The sequence below is a fragment of the Typha angustifolia genome, chromosome 7, assembly GCF_048772165.1.
Source record: "Typha angustifolia cultivar Huaian chromosome 7, ASM4877216v1, whole genome shotgun sequence".
NCBI classification, from domain to species: domain Eukaryota; kingdom Viridiplantae; phylum Streptophyta; class Magnoliopsida; order Poales; family Typhaceae; genus Typha; species Typha angustifolia.
Genome location: NC_133245.1, coordinates 6,923,192 through 6,941,058, shown reverse-complemented (window position 1 = coordinate 6,941,058; position 17,867 = coordinate 6,923,192). Strand labels below are relative to the sequence as shown.

At 40.7% G+C, this 17,867-nt stretch overlaps 2 protein-coding genes across 2 annotated transcripts; one reads left to right on the top strand and one right to left on the bottom strand.

Annotated features, from left to right (window-relative positions):
- Positions 1-1,103: 1,103 nt before the first annotated feature.
- On the bottom strand, positions 1,104-7,329 carry LOC140763000 (uncharacterized). Its single transcript, XM_073101014.1, has 4 exons — positions 6,775-7,329; positions 6,349-6,466; positions 5,508-5,539; positions 1,104-1,294 (listed from the first exon to the last, which is right to left on the bottom strand). Exons 1-4 carry the CDS (start codon positions 6,861-6,863, stop codon positions 1,225-1,227), a joined length of 309 nt encoding a protein of 102 aa, XP_072957115.1. The 5' UTR covers positions 6,864-7,329; the 3' UTR covers positions 1,104-1,224.
- A 5,830-nt stretch (positions 7,330-13,159) lies between these two features.
- Positions 13,160-14,118, top strand: LOC140762190 (uncharacterized mitochondrial protein AtMg00860-like). Its single transcript, XM_073099823.1, has 2 exons — positions 13,160-13,655; positions 13,958-14,118. Exons 1-2 carry the CDS (start codon positions 13,160-13,162, stop codon positions 14,116-14,118), a joined length of 657 nt encoding a protein of 218 aa, XP_072955924.1.
- Positions 14,119-17,867: the final 3,749 nt, after the last annotated feature.

Below are 17,867 nucleotides of genomic sequence, written 5' to 3'. Positions count from 1 at the left end.
TCCTCCCTCAATTTGACTGTGTCCTCTTGCCTCTCAAGGATCGGTCCACCCCCTTCCCCCTCATTTAGCTTTATGTTTTATCCCCCAAATCACTACCATCATCCACCATTCTAAAGCCTAACCTACCCATATCTCTATTAATCACCTTCCACATCCTTATCGCTACCTACTAACCTTTAGTTAGTATTTCCATTATAACTTCTATTATAACTTCTAATCTACACTTTCGATCGTATTGATTTTGATTGCATTGGATTTCTAACTTCCAAAGGAATAAGTTGCCAAAGTTTCAGATCGTTTGAACGGTTAGATTAGTAGGCATCACCCTCCAAAGTTTTGGTTCCAATTTTATCCCGAGCACTATTATAGGAAATTTAGGCTATACCGATAGTAAGGAAATGCCACTAAAGTGGTCAAAATGCCACTATAGATCAACATCAGCATTTTATGAAATGCCACTTAAAGTTGTGTCGGTGTTAGGCAACACCGGCATTTTTGATATGTATAGTGGCATGTAACATATGCCACTAAAATTTTTAAATAGTGGCATCCATGCTACTTTTAACGGCATTTCTGACCGTCAGTGAAACGTTTTACAGACAATTAGTCATTTTGTCCAATGCCAGTAAACAACCAATAATTAATGGTATTTCCCTAAATGCCAGTAAATTTTTAGCGGCAATTACAAAATTGCCGATGAAGATCTTATTTGCTATACAAGTTTTAGTGGCATTTGCAAAAATATTAGTAAAACTGATTGATTTAATTTTATTATTTATTTAATATTTTTCTGGCACTATAATTGTGCTAAATTTAAATATCCTATGATATTGCTTAATTTTCTACTACATAGCAACAAAATTATATATATAATAAAGACAACCCTATAAATAAAAGTTCACAAATAATATCTATATTGATTTTCCAAAGAAAAATACAAAAGTGTCTATGAAGTATACATATCAACCACTATCTAAAAAGATTAATATTATGTCATACTTAGAATCATTCATTTAGTCCTATCCAAATATGATTATATCAAAATAAAATAGTTTTAAGACATTTTAAAATCCTTAATATTAAAGATAAAATATCAAACACATCTAAAAATTGAGGTATTGCTATTATATTTCACCTTAATCATCGTTTGACATGAAAAATGAAATAAAATTCATAGATTAAATAAAGAAAATTATACAATAAAACTTCACTTAATGCATAAAATTATACCAAGAGACCAATGTTGTTGTTGGATAGAATTATTAGGCAATTGTTAGTACTCCTCATTGAGCTCCTACATAAAACCAAAAAAATAAATTATATTAGAATTAGGAAATAAACTACACTAATCTGATCAGAATGTTGTAGATACACTGTATAACTTAATGTAAGGGAGCATTTGATTGCGACTTGCAACTAGAAATCTTCTAAATATACTCATTTCCATATTTCCAACTACAAAATCTTAACTAAAATAATTTCTGAAGTGTGTCAAGTACTTCCAGCATCCAAGTGCATTTGACGTACACCGTAGGCAAATGATAAAATAGATGAATAATATGATGAAATATACCCTCGGAAAAACAACAGAATGACGAGATATTACATAACCCCATAAAAAATACAGTAGATGCTAGAGTGCACTATAATCACTTCATTTTGGGTTAGTTAGGTTAAATTGTGCAGGATAAGTCTTTCCTAGAAGAAAAATTGTCATATAGGTCCTAGGGTAGGGTGCTCTCTTGTTTGAATATGTCTCGGCAAAAAATTAATGTGATTCGAACCACACTAAGTCATCTCATGCATGGATACAATCTATGAACCCTATTTCTTGTTTTAGTTTATTTATTTTCTTCAGAAAATATGAAAGTCGCGTTAAAACATGGGGAGATCGCGTTCACACGCGGGGAGATCGCATTGGAACGTACTCGTTCGAACGCCTACATATATTCGCACATATAGACGACACGAATTATGCATTCAAATACGCTCGGCCCCATTCAAACGCACTCGTTCGAACGCCAGTATACGTTTGCATATACAAAGGACGCAAATTGTGCGTTCAAACGCGCTTAACCCCGTTCGAACGTAATCGGCAAAAATGCATTGTTTCTAGGTTTATTATTTGTTAGTTTAGCTTGTTATGTTAGCCTCTTAATATATAGATGACAACCTAATTGAGGAAAGGAATGAATAGTGGAGTTTTCTTCCCTTCTCCCTTTACCCTAGCTCTTCTCCCTCCTCACTCAAGCCCTAGCCTTATGTCATCCCGACGCTAGTTACCCCTAATCCCCTTCGACTATCGAGTCTTCTCTTCTCCTTAGGATCTCGACCAATTTCTCTCACCAACACCCGCCATCTCCACCTCCACCTCCACCTCCACCTCCACCTCCACCTCCACCTCCACCTCCACCTCCACCGTAATATTATTTATTTTCGCCCTAGGTGTAGTCAGAATCTGCCAAGGGCATAATTATCAAAATCGTATATTAGGAAGATACGGAACGATACCCTCTAGTTTTGTAATTATATGATGACGGCAGAATATTTTGAGAATATTCTTCTCTGACTACGCGGGTTGCTTCCCTACATCAGAGCTTCATCGGGAACGGACACACAATCCATATCAAATGGTATCAGAGCCACTGTTCCTCAAACACCATGTCGACAACCAGATCTCTGGCGTCGAGACCAAATGAAGGCACCTCTGTTGAGGGAGAGGCCACAAATATTATCGGAGGCAAACCCAAACTCACCGATCAAGACTTCTCCAATGACTTCTATAATTAACTAAGATCTAATCAAGATACTTATGGACATAATGGAGACGCAACGAGCTATAAAAGCATCGATGGAAGCGATGACTCAAGTCATCTTATGCACACCAAGGGGTACGACGGCAAATGAGTTTCCTAGAGAACTCGAACTGCGTCACTGATGGAACCACCTTTTCGCCAAAGGATACTGCCTCCACCATTCCGTGCCAGACTAGAGGAAGATCATGAAGATCTCATGGGTGGTCACGCTAGGTGGCCCTTGTTGCCTAACCATCCGAAAGGTGCAACGTACCACTACCGGCTTTTCATCGCAATTGAGCACCAGACCCACCTCACAACGATGACGATGATTAGTGGCCGGATTATAAAGAACTAGCGACCCCTCAATATCATCCTAGGGATGCTGGATTAATCCCAAGAGCAAGAAGGCCCAACCAACACGAAGAAGAACGTGGTATCCGTGCAAGGACTATTTGCCTCAACTTCCCACTCTTCAATGGAGGAGATTCGCTCGATTGGGTTTATTGAGTGGAGCAATTCTTCAAGTACCACCGAACATCTAATGCACAAAAGGTGTTACTAGCATCTTTCCATCTCAAAGGCATCGCCATCCGATGGTTCCAGGTAACGAAACGAGCTCAACCCTATCAAACATAGGAGGAATTCGCCGATGTTATTTACGTTCAATTTGGACCCTCCATTTATGAAGATTTCCAAGCTACTCTCACCAAGCTAACCTAAAGGACTACGATGAGAGAATATCAAGAGTTCGAGCATGTTAGCAATCGAGTGCAGGGTTAATCGGATTCCCAACTCAAAAGCACGTTCATTAGTGGCCCTAGGCGGGACATTCAAGCCGAAGTGAAAGCTGCCTGACCAACCACATTGTTTAAGTCTTTTGCCACAACTCAATTGATAGAAGAGAAGCTTCGAGAGCTTTAATTGGCAGCAAAAGAGGGCTGGAGCACCACGGAATTTAGAGTGCCACAGTAAACCACAGCCACACATCATGTGCCGACGGCTCCACCGAGGGCAACATGTGCAAGATTACTTTCACGGCCACAACCAGAGGTGAAGGAACCTTCCCAAGTCACCATGAGAAAACTTACCCCAACCCAAGTTGAAGAAAGAAGAGACAAAGGGTTGTGCTTTTATTGTGATGAGTGATTCACTCCTAAGCACAAATGTGCCCGATCGGTGGCCACAGTGATAGCGTTGGACAAAGCAGAGGATGTGGAAGTAGATGAAGTGATGGAAGATGAACTAAATGTCTTGAGGGAAGATTAGGAGGCCTTGGAGAATAGCGAAGAGGTCCACACCAAGATCTCCATGCATACCTACACCGACACCAATACACCAAGGACGCTTCGGGTCGATGACACCGTGAAGAATCAAACAGTGAGGATCCTCCTTGACACCGGGAGGACCTATAACTTCATGGATGAACGTGAGGTTAAGAAGATAGGAATGACTACAGAAGCTACCTTTGGATTTGATATAACTCTCGGAGATGGCACGACGCTCTATGCAAATGGTGTACGTCGAGGGGTTCTTTTGAAAATTCAAAGCAATTTCTTCACACTAAGTCATCTCGTGCATGGATACAACCCAATGGACCCTATTTCTTATTTTGGTTTATTTGTTTTCTTTAGAAAATAAGAATTCTAGAAGTTGCGTTCGAATGCAGGGAGATTGCGTTTGAATGCACTCGTTTGAACGCCTATATATGTTTGCACATAGAGATTCGCACATACAGAGGATACGAATTGTGTGTTCGAACATACTTGACCCCCTATGAACACGATCGACGAAAATGCATTATTTCTAGGTTTATTATTTGTTAGTTTGGCTTGTTAGGTTAGCCTCTTAATATGTGGATGACAGCCTAATTAGGGAAAGGAATGAATATTGAGTTTTCTTTCCTTCTCCCTCTACTTAAGCTCTTCTCCCTCCTAGCTCAAGCCCTAGACGTATGTCATCTCGACGCCGGTTACCCCTAATCCCCTTTGACTATCAAGTCTTCCCTCCTTAGGATCTCGACCAACTTCGCCCCCCTCATCCTTATCCCTTCAGCACTTCCTGACACCAAATCCATCACCATTACCACCACCTTCATCATCATCATCATCATCATCACCAATACCCGCTATCTCTACCTCCACGACAATATTGTTTATTTGCACCCTAGGTGCAGTCAGAATCTGTCAAGGGCGTGAATATCAAAAACATAGATCAGAAAAATATGGAACAATCCCTCTGGTTTCGTAATTTTTTTGACCACGAAAGAATATTTTGAGTATATTCTTCTCCGACTACGCGGACTGCTTACCTACATTTGAGCTTCATCGGGAACGGACGCACGATCCATATCAAAACTAGCACAATGTTTAAAGAGGTTAGTGTAAAGTTGGCAATCCATGAAGGAATTTGCTCAAACTTTCACAAATTCTCTTAGTTTTGAGATTGAACTCAATCAGAAGATAAAATTTAAATGTGTTAGATAATTATTCTTCATATGATGAGACAACAATAGCATATTATATCTGAGCTAAATGATACAATAATGTGCACAAGATAAATTTCAATGTACGTAACTAGCATTTATGGCATTTTGATTTCTGTCATTATACAAATTATCTGGGGAATTCCTCAGGAAAGTAGTTCATTAGAAAGGGTTCTTAAATCTTACACTAAATCTTCATGCTATAATAATGAATTAGAATGATGTACCTTGTAGCTGTAGTATCTGGCAGCATACCCACCTATAAGTAGATCATAGAAATGAAACCATGTTACTGCTATACGAGCTGAATAGATAAGAAATACAATGTGAATCTACCATATTTCAAACATAAGGTATGAAAAAAGCTGCAAAAATTTGACTAAAACTGCAAAGAAATCTGCCCTCTGGCAGAGGAAGAATAACTTGTGTCTTTTCCCCAACATTTCTATCAATATCAGATATGGATAAAGTTCCAACAGGGACATACTTTGTGTGCAGCTCTAAATCTACACTAGCAAATCATATTTGCAGAAGAAAGTGCATTGATGTTCTTTATTGATCATATGAAACATGATTGAAATAAGCCACTATTAGTAGTTTGTCTTGTAAGACAAAGACTTAGCAAAACATTGACAAAAATACAGAAATCATGGGATTCCAGCATTCAAGCCCATCGAGAAACAGAGATTTTAGTGTCATAGAAGTCTATGCTTATGTAAACAATAGTTGGAATAACAAAAGAAGATAAAATATACAAATACAAACATTATAAATCCTCTATTTTTAATAATTTCTTCTCTTTAAGTTCTCTAAAATGATTCGGACATTTCCAACAATTTGGGAATATCTTTTTTTTCTAAATGTGAAGATTTATCACTTAACATTATACTACTTTATTGCATCCAACCACCAAGGCACTGTACATAAATGCAAATAGAAATAAAAGGAAAGAAACAAAAAATGCTACTACATTGCAAGATTAACTCCAAATTTTGTAATAGCAATAAGAAAGGTATTCTAACAAAATAATTATACAAATAAGCTAAAGAAGTACAAGATAATACTGACCTGACGAAGACTTAAAGAACCATAACGAAAAGTTTTTGCAGCAAGAAGTTTCAGATATACTTCTTCAGGAAGAGATTCACCAGCTTTATAGTGTTTTGCAATTCTCAAAAGAGTATCCCTGGCACATATAAAATTGAATCACTGATAAAAATATATTTCTGCATATCTAATTATTCGGTAGTGCATAGAGTCCAATTTGGGTGAGTTATAGGTAGGTTGTTTTGGTGGAAGCTGTTACACTAGGGTTGCAACATAACAAGACAAAATCAGATTGGTTATTAGAGAAGGCTTCAAGAACTGACTAAATGCATTTTAGCATAGAAAATGAACCAGAACTTAATTCGATTAAAACTTCTCTTGAACTACTAATTACTGTAGAAATGAACCATAAACTAGTCCAATCAAAACTTCGCTTGAACTACTGACCTGATTAAGTCCAAGCAAAAACGATATGCATTGCAATATTCCCTCCTCACCGCAAACTCCAGCGTCCACATCCCCGAAGATGAAGACATCCATCAGTCGGATACGGCGACGATAATCTACTCGTCGGGAACCACCGAGTTGGTGAAGGGCGTGGCGCTCTCCCACCGCAACCTGATAGCCAGGTGGTGCCCATAGCCTCAGAGCCAACGACGAGGCCGACGACCGTGCTACTTATCGTGGTGCCGCACTTCCAAGTTTATGGCTTCATCTTCTGCTCTTCTACCTGAAATCAGTGGCGGCAGGGGAGACAGTGGTGATCTCGACGGCGAGGTTCGATGCGAGGACGCTGGAAGCGATCTCCCGGTTTAGGGTGACCCACCTTGCCTTGGCCACGCGAGGAGCAGGTGGCTAAAAGAACTGCAGTGATGTGAGCTTGGTCAAGGCCACGAGCTGTGGTGGCACCGATTGGCGATAATGGAGAGGAGGAGAGGAACGAAAGATCAAAGGATTGAAATTTTAGGGGTTTTTTTGGGGGGGGTTTTATTTTCTGATCCGGACCCAGATGTGGATCCAAAGCTAGGTACATGTGTGACTAATATTGACTCCACATGAATATACATATGTTATTTTAAGTATTTACTGGCATTTTCTAAATGTCGGCAATTATTTGGGGTATTCTGGCATTTGTTAATGCCGGTAAATGATTTCACTTTGAACCAGTGGTATTTTTAAAAATATCACTTATTTATATTTTTACAAGCATTTATGAAATGCTGAAAAGTATAAAGGGCATATATGGTATTTTTTGACATTTATCAAAGATGGTATAACTTACATTCTGCAGCATTTTAGACCTAATTAGTGGCATTTAAGAAAATACTGTTTAAACAATACTTATGCCAGCAGTCAATAATAAATGTCAGTGAAACTAACTATTAATGGTATTTGTTCGACTACCGAAATATTAAATGTCAATATAGGTTAATTTCCTTGTAGTGCACAAACCCCAACTTCAAAGATGATCGTATCAGTTTCTGGTATCAGAGCAAATTTGTCCTTAGTGGGCTTCCACCTTCATGATGACAACAAAAGCTATGTCAACGAGGCGTTCAACAAAGGAGGTAAACCCAATAATGGCGAAGACCTCAATAGCTATAGCGGCTAAGGCAATCATGGAGGAAAACCTCAACGCTCAGTCCCCTTCAATCCAAGCACATCTCAGCAACCTTGTTGAGTTGATCTCCATGACCAATTAGATGCTTATGGACATGCTGAGGGAGACTAGGGCATCAAGAGAGGCTAGTGAACAAGCAGCGGAGCTCTCCGAGTGGAGGCTTGACGCCATCCGCAACCATGCAAACTCCAACATTCACCACAACACCAGCTCCCCTGCCCCATCACATGGAGCCCATCATCACACCACCAGCAGGCCCTAGACTAGCAGGACTAGTCCTACTTGGACCAGCCTTGGTTGAACTGCAGCGGAGAGGTTGTCTTAACAAAGAACCCCCTGGCGGTTTGACCCCTAACATAATGAAGATGAAGTTCCATTGCGGGCTAGAGGTGACCACCATCAGAGGGACTATCGACAACTCTTGATGCACCCTCCTCCCTTACGACATGGTGGTGGACACAATCCAGATCAAGATAATGGGGTTTGAGCAAGGATCTTACACTTGGGCAATCCATAATTCAAGGATCGGGATCCAATAAATTGGATTTACCATGTGGAGTAGCTCTACCTTTACCAAGGAACTTTGGAAGAATAGAAAGTGTTATTAGCAACCTTCCACTTGGAGGAGTCAGCCTTGCATTGGTTCTGGTCGACCAACGCCCAAGGCGAACTCGAACATTGGGAAGATTTCTGCATTGAACTCATAAGACGCTTTGGTAGGTCGGGATATGAGGACTTTGATGCTCTTCTCTAGAAGACCATTCAAAAGATGGCCATTGGGGCATTCTAAGAGAAGTTCGAGAGGGTGAGTAGTCGATACCAACCTCGGTGGACTAACCAACAACTTCGGAGCACCCTCATCTTCGGATTGTGAGCGAGATTCAAGCCGACATGCATATGCCCTCCAACCTCGCACATTGAAGGAGGCATTCGAGGATGCAGTGTTGATGGAGGAGAAACACCAAGCCATGAAGATTAAATCCAAACCAAGTTGGACATATCGTGATGGGCGTGCTCCACCTAGACCAAACCTGACGGTAGGGAGTATCACGGACTGGCCAAAGGTTGCAACTGCAGCCATAGTTCCTTAGGCACCATTGAGACATTCCAATGATGTGAAGCTTCCTCCATGACTCCCTGGTCAAGCCTTGACCCCAACAGAAATAGAAAAACAAAGGGCGAAAGGGCTGTGTTTTCGTTGTGAGGAAAAATTCACTCTAGGGCATGGTTGCACGAAACCAACTGGATCAGTGATGCTCATTGATGGTTTGGACGAAGGGGAGGACACTAGTGCTGTTGAAGTTGTAACACCCAACTCTAAACACGTGCACGGCACGAGCCCACATGGCACGTGCATAGCACCTGACCATTTGGTTAGATACTGACAATCAAATAAACCTGTAGTAACATCGTAATTTTATCCACAATATCTAAACTAAGGATAACTCATGTTTAACTATCAACAGCATATAAATAATCCTACATGGGCCCTACATAGGCCACAACACATCATCAAGAGCTTTTCACAACTACATATACACAACGATAGTATATACATAATTATACAAGTACAATGTACTTGCTAAAATATAAGACAAAGATACAGATACACTTTGGAGGATGTCTACTAGTACATCAAATAAGATAACTCATCTAACAGAAAACACTAACCACACTCTACTCATCACTCACCGGCAAGACCTCTAAGGGAGTATCATGCTCCTCTCATTCACCTAGGTTTTCGTAAAAGAGAAAACAAGAGAGTCATGAGCTAAAGGCTCAATGAATAGACTTTACTCCGAATCAGTGAAGCCAAACAGAGAGTAAATCATGTACTGGATAATTTTATCAGAAAGTAGTATGATGCCATGTATGAATATATATATATATATGTATCATCAATGACTTATATATGAATGAAATCAATTCTCATGAATGACCATATTATATCCTCAACCGAAAATATATAATATGATGAAATTACTATATAACATCACCGAATATAACACCATATCATGTATAACAATTATGATCCAATGATACTAGTCACATCAATGATGATGCATGATGCATGCCAACCACTAAATAATTATATATGTCAGAGGCAGATATAATCCACATATTTCTCACTATCACAATCATCCGTCTCAACTCTGAATATCATCCACCATGCTGGACTACGGTACCCAGCCCCAAACTCGATACACATCATGTCACAAGCTTAGAGCATATCCTGTCATACGTTAAGAGTATCTCTATAGATAAATCATACTCTACCATACGTTAAGAGTATTTCAGAAGAAAGTAATCATACCCTGCCATACACTAAGGGTATATCAATGATAGTTGTACCCTGTCATATGCTAAGAGTATAACTATCAGCCATCACCATACTCTGCCATATGCTAAGAGTATGTCCAGTACCAGTCCGGACCAAATACCGTTTCAGCCATCACATCACATCACATACACAACTATTGTCATGGTTTCCTATATATAATAGATCATATGCATATATCTAGTACTGTAACAAATCATGCAACTCAAGAATTTAGGTGGTGAAGAAGCTAAGAGAGAAATGATGCAATGCCGACTCCAACCATGTATCTAACACATGCATACTCCTGCTAGTCTAACACATGCATACTCATGATAGAGATCATCCCGACATAAAATCATGACAGCATAATTATTTCCAATCATCTCTATATATCACCAATGTACTCATATCCCAGATCAGCCTAATTAAATACATGATAAAATATACTTGACTGAAATCATCTCTATATAAAGTCATATAATCATGCTAGAAGCCAAAAGATGTATGTACATAATATATAATATATCCTAATTTGAGAAAGGCGTCTAGAGGATAAGACTACTCACTCCACTGCAAATACTAAACCACCACTCGTTCACGCTGCTACGATAACGATTAAGCCTCGATAGCTAAGTCCGCGGGGTCTTGAACAGAGGGGTCGGGATCTGAAATTATTTATAACAAATATGTCAGTCTTTTTATTAATTAAAATTAACCCGACAAAAAGATAGTTTCTTGTTGTAATTATGTACTCTTCATTTCTATATTTGTTTCGTTATTTATTAATCATAATTATATTATTTAATAGTGTATTTAAAACATAATTATCTGCCTATTATTCTCCTTGATAATTAAAAAAATAAGAATTAAGTTACTGCAAATAATTACGTAAGAATATACGTACATAACCCTAATAATTACTATTACCTACCTAGGATTTAAAATAGTAATTTATATTGTAGGTGTTTTGCTAAAGATGATATAATTAGAATTATTTATAACTATGATATAATTATATTTAATTTATACAAATTAAATACATTAAATTAACTAAACTAATTGAATAACTAATAACATACTCAAATATAATTAGAAAGAGAAATGTGCATATATGTATATATATATATATATATAAACTACACATAGTGCTGGGCTCAGCCCAGCGCCATGCACTGCAAGGGCGTTGGGCCGAGCCCAGTGCCTTGCCCTAGGCAATCTAAGAAGAAAGAAGGGAAGAAGGAGGAGGAGGAGGAGGAGGAGGAGGAGGAGGAGAAGAAGAAGAAGAAGAACGCAGAAGGAAGGAGAGGGTTGGGCCGTGGGGGAGGGGTGCGGCCGCTGGTGGCCACTCAGCGGCCGGCCTCTCCTCGACGGCTCAATCCTCCGATGGTCACGAGAGAAAGCCAACCAAGAGAGAGAGAGAGAGAGAAAGAGGAAGAGAAGTAGGGAGGCTCACCGACGTTAGTGGAGGTGGCAGCGGCAGCGGCAGGCCGACGGAGTGTCGGTGGTAGCGGGTAGAGAGAGAGAGAGAAAGAGTGTTTGAGAGAGAGAAAGAGAAAAAGTTCAGAGAGAGCTCGAAAGAGAAAAGGAGAGAAAGAGGAAGAACAGGGAGAGAGGCAGTGGGGAGGGAGGCTGCGGCGGCAGCGGGGGCCCACTACGCCAGCTGGCCGTGCTTGGGGCGCGTGGCGCCCTTCCTAGCTGCCACTGCATGGCACGAAGCTATCGTGCCATGTAGTGAAGAAATTTTTTTTTTTAACCTTGGGTTATTACAGAAGTGGTGGCTGAGGCCGAGGAGGACTTTGAGGAGGTTGAGGATGAGAGCATGGTGCAGATGATGGTCAAGTTCTCACTCCATGCGTACTCCAGGACCGCCACTCCCAAGACTTTGCATGTGAGTGGTATGGTGAAGCAAACGGTGGTTCTAATCCTAATCAACACTAGTTTGACTCACAATTTTACTAACAAAAGATTGCTGCAAAAGATTGAGTTGGAGTCAAAATCCACGGAGGGTTTCAACGTAACCATTGGAGACGGTAACACCCTACAAGCCAGCACCATGTGCAGTGGTGTCAAGTTGAAGATTCAAGGATAGATTTCACTATCAACTTACACCCGCTAGCCTTGAAGGGTGCCAACATTGTTTTGGGGATCCAATGGCTCATGAGCTTGGGGCTTGTTACCTTTGACTTCATATGTCTCTAATGGTCCTTTAGAAGAAATGGCAAATGAGTGCAGTTAATAGGCGACCAACCGCAAGTGCAAGCCGAAGCCGCACTACAATCTTTGATCAGCCTCCCATGCAGCGGAGACCAAGCCTTCTTGATGCAAATGGCGCCAATTGAACAAGATACATCACCACCTACAAGTATAAATGCTAACATAGAGAGTTTGCTGTGGGAAAACAATGACTTATTCGAGGAATCGCGAGGGCTACCACCCATCCGCAGGCACCACCACCAAATCCGTATCATCTTTGGTGTAGAACTAGCCAAAAGGAAGATATCAACAAGATGGTAGTAGTGATGCTTGCTCAAGGCATCATCCAATCGAGTAGGAGTGCCTACTCGTCACCGGTTCTTTTGGTGCACAAGAAGGATGGTTGTTGGCATTTCTGCATCAATTATCGGGCATAGAAGTCGATTACCTCAAAGATCAATATCTCATATCAGTGATCAAGGAACTCTTGAATGAACTCATGGTGTCAACATATTTCAGTAAGCTCGACTTGAGGGCAGGCTACCATCAAATCCGCATGGACCCCGAAAATGTGCACAAGATAGCGTTCCGGACTCATTATAGGCACTGAGTTTTGAGTGATGTCATTTGGCCTTACCACCATCCCAATAACAATCTCTTTCATCCACTCTTGTGATATTACATGCTTGTCTTCTTCCATGACATCTTACTGTACAATAAGGAGCGGGAAGAACACTCATGTAAGGGAGGTGCTCGACATCTTGAAGCACAACCATCCCAAGATAAATATGAGCAAGTGTTTGTGGGGCGAACCAAAGGTGGAATACTTGGGGTACATCATTTCAGTGGCGGGAGTGGAAGCCGAGTTGGAGAAGATCAAAAACATGGTGGAGTGGTCGATTCCTTCTAACCCATGGGAGGTTCAAGGCTTCCTTAGGCTCACCGAATATTACTGGCTGTCCATCGCCAAATATGGAAAGATTGTTGCCCCTCTAACCTCCCTACTATGCAAGGGAGGCTTCATTCGGAGCAAAAAGGCCACAATGGCTGTTGAAGAACTAAAAAGCACTATGACCATAGCCCTAGTTTTGGCATTGTTGAATTTCAACAAGACCTTCAGTTTGAAGTGTGATGCGTCGAGGACTGAAATTAGCGCTGTGTTAATGCAAGAAGGGAGACCTGTGCCATACTTGAGTAAGACCTTATCTGAAAGATCACAACAACTATCTACCTACGAGTGGAAGATGCTCACAATCTTGTATGCTGGCACCAAATGAAGGCCTTATTTGGTCGACCAACAATTCATCATCCACATGGACTAGAGAAGTTTACTGTACTTCATGGGGCAGTGGGTGCACATGCGGGTGCAGCAAAAATGGGTCACAAAGAGTTAGTGTACAATAGAGGGATTAAGAATTAAGTAGCGAATGCTTTGTTGCGGCAATCGAATCAGGAGTTGGTGACTTTTTCTTCACTGACTTTTCCCTTCTTTTTAGGTCTAAGAAGAGCAAGCATGGATGATCTAGAGGTGAGTAAGATCATGAAAGAGGTAGAGGATGATCTGCCAAACTATCCGAAGTATGAGGCCCATGATGGACTGCTCCTTGCACGCAGGCAAATCATTGTACCGACGAATGACGAGTTTGATGACAAGTGATCAAACACTTCCACAATACCCCTAGTGCTAGTCATGAAGGAGAGTTACATACCTTCAAGTGGATGTTCCAGAGCTGCACATGGGCATCCATGAGGGCCGACATCAAGAAGTACGTCTCGGAATGCCTAAGTGTTCTAACAAGCCAACATGGAGTTGCTCAAGCCAAGCAAATCAATGCATCCACTACCCATACTGGAGCAAATATGGGAGGATGTGTCGATGGACTTTATGGAAGGCTTGCTAGAGGTCAAAGGCTTGTTTGGTCATCCTTGTGGTAGTGGATCGGCTCAACAAATGCACGCACTTCTTCCTATTAGGCCATCCGTTTTTAGCCAAGAAGGTGGCTCAATTGCATGGCATGTCATGGTCCATCATATTGGATTGAGACCACATCTTTGTGAGTGCATTCTGGCCTAAGTTCTTTTGGCTATAGGGAACGAGGCTCGATTTGAGTTCAGCATACCATCTCAAACCGATGGCCAAACCAAAGTAGTGAACTGGGCTCGAGCAGTACTTGCGTTGCTTTGTAGCTGATAGACCCAAAGATTCAATCAAGTTTCTTCCATGGGGCAAATGATCTTACAAGACAGCTCACCACTTCAGCACTAACATGAGTCCGATTGAGGTGGTCTATGGACGTAGCCCACCCATGCTACGAGCCTATGACCTGTTTGCGATGGTGGACTAGGACAAGACATTAAGGAGGCTCAAGACTCACCTTGCCGCAGCCCAAAACTGTATAAAGCAGACCCATGACAGGGGTCGATGAGAGTGCAAGTTTGAGGTGGGTCAATGAGTGTTTATCTGAGCTCAACCATATCGACAGTCCTCATTGAGGCCAATTATGACCCTGAAGCTAAGCTACAAATACTTTGGGCCCTTCCAAGTTGAACAAAAAATCAATCGAGTAGCCTATCGATTAGCTTTGCCGGAAGACACTCATATCCACCCCGTGTTCCACATGTTCATGCTCAAGGCTCAAGGCTCAGATTATACCAAATCAAACAACATACCTGAGCTGATTGAGGAGAACAATGCAATTGAACCAGTCAAAGTGTTGGGACGACGTAAGAGATGTCACAAAACTAGATTGAAGACCGAGATTTTGATCGAGTGATTGGGTTGACCTATAGATGAGTTCACTCAGGAGCTTGAGTTTGACAAACTTGATTGCTTACCAACTTTGCACCTTGAGGATAAGGTAGTAGAAGTGTGGTAAAATGATACGAATTGGACCTGACCAACCCGCCTCGAAACGAACAATTTTTATTCCTAAAGAATAAAGCTCTTTGGCCTAGGCATCCGAATGCTAGGAAAGCCCGTTCGAATGCCTAGAAGTCGTTCACAAATAAAGAAGCACTGTTTTGGCCATTCATAGCCCATTTCGAATGCGTGGAAGCCGTTCGCAAATACATAAGTGCTATTTAGGTTGTTCAAACGCCTTGCGAGGCCGTTTGAACGCCCACGATGAGGATGTATTGTATTAGGATTATTTTATGCTTGTTTCAATTGTTAGGTTAGTATCTAAATATGTGTAAGGCAGCCTCATCGAAGCTATCAAAGAATATTCACATTTTTCTTCCTATCTCTCCATTCTCTCTCTCTTTCTCCTTCTCTATCTTCTTTCTCCCATGGTAGCCATTATTGGTCTTTGTCTTCTTCCTCCCTCAATCGAACTGTGCCCCCTTACCTCTCAAGGATCAATCCACCTATTCCCCTCGTCTAGATTTATGCTTTATCCCCCAAATCTCTTCCATCATCCACCATCCTAAATCCTAACCTAGCCATATCTCTATTAATCACCTTCCACGTCCTTATCGCTACCTATTGACTTTCGGTTTGTATTTCCAGTATAACTTTTGATCTACACTTCCGATCGTGCTGATTCTAGTTGTATTAGATTTCTAACTTCCAAAGAACAACTTACCAAAGTTTTCAAATCATTTGTGTTAGGTTTTTTATTTATTGGCAATTTTGTATAAAATATTCTAAGTGTATTTTTTCATGTATATGAGCTTTACACAAGTCTAGAATATCACTGGTGTGAAGAATTGCAAGATCATTGGAGAAAAGCCGTTGCGTTCTCACCGTGTTCACAAACGCGTTCGAACGCGGGCACTGCGTTCACACAGACAGAGAGCCACGTTCACAAACACGTTCGAACGCGGGTACTGCGTTCACACAGACCGAGAGCAGCGTTCACAAACGCGTTCGAACGCAACCTGAAGAATTCAAGCTGTCGCGTTCGAACGCACTTGGGCCCGTTCGAATACACCTGAGATTAAGTCAGGCCATTCGAACGCACTCGGGCCGCGTTCGAACGCACCTATGAAGTTTGCAATTTATTGGATTTTCGTGAGTACGAATATGACTTGGATTTGGCTCTATCTTGGAGATCATATATAAAGATAGTGTTGCCCTAACCTAGGGTAGTTGAAGAAGATTATTCAAGGAGACTTTTTGGAGGCTACATCGGTTCTTCAACAAACAAGGCCCTTCGCATCTACAAATCTTAATCTTTCGTTTTAAGGGCTATCTAGACGAAAGATCAATCTCGAGGGCTACTGAGATTGGACTTCAATCATAAGAAGTAGTGAATTGTGGGTTCTAGCGATCAAGACTGAGAGGAACAAAGTCGTTTGGATCGATGGGTTGTTTTGTGAGTCAGTCTTGTAACTGCTACTATCATAGTGATTGATTTTGATCCGAGTTTGGATCCGTGATTTTTTTTCCGTTTTGGGTTTTTCCACGTTAAAATCTTGGCGTTCATCTCTACTTTCGTTTTTAATATTTCTTCCGACTTTTATTTAAGCGAACGAGAAATATCATTGCCTAGAGGTTAGATACATACGTGTGTCTAGGAGTTTTTCAATTGGTATCAGAGTAGGTTCTCTCACCCTTTGAGAGAGATCAAATAGGCATGGATTTTCATAGAGATGGACCCTCATCTATTAGACCTCCTATTTTAGATGGATCAAATTATGGATATTAGAAAGCTAGGATGAGAGCTTATTTAAAGTCTATAGATGAGAGAGTATGGATGGCCATTATGAACGGTTGGAGTCCACCAATGTACATGGTGAATGATGAGTTAGTTGAGAAACCGATTGAGTCATGGGATAAAACAGATTATGAAAAAGTTGGCTGGAATAGCAAAGCAATAAATACAATTTTTAGTTGTGTTTCCTCGGAAGAATTTAGAAGAATATCTACTTGTGAAATAGCAAAAGAAGCCTGGATGATCTTAGAAACAACTCATGAAGGTACTATGGCTGTAAAACTTTCGAAACTTCAGAGGTTGACTACTAATTTTGAAACCTTACGTATGGAGGAGAATGAAACATTTGATGAGTTCTATGCAAAGTTGAGTGATATAGTCAACTCCAGTTTCAACCTAGGAGAGAAAATTCCTGAAAATAGAATTGTCCGTAAGATCCTTAGGTCTCTTCCAGAAAGGTTTCAGGCGAAAGTTACAGCTATTGAGGAAAGTAAGGACATCGACTCTATAAAAGTTGAACAATTGGTAGGAAATCTACAAACATTTGAGTCCAGTCTTTCAAAACCGAGGAAGTCCAAAGGGATAGCTCTATCCACTGTTGAACAAAATTTAGAGGAGTCTGAAGATGAAGGTGATTTAGATGTTGAGATGTTGGCTATGTTTGTCAAAAAGTTCAATAAATTCTTTCAAAAGCCAAACAAGTTGAATACTGAAAAGTTTGAAAAAAGCAAAGCTTTTGTGAAAAAGAAGA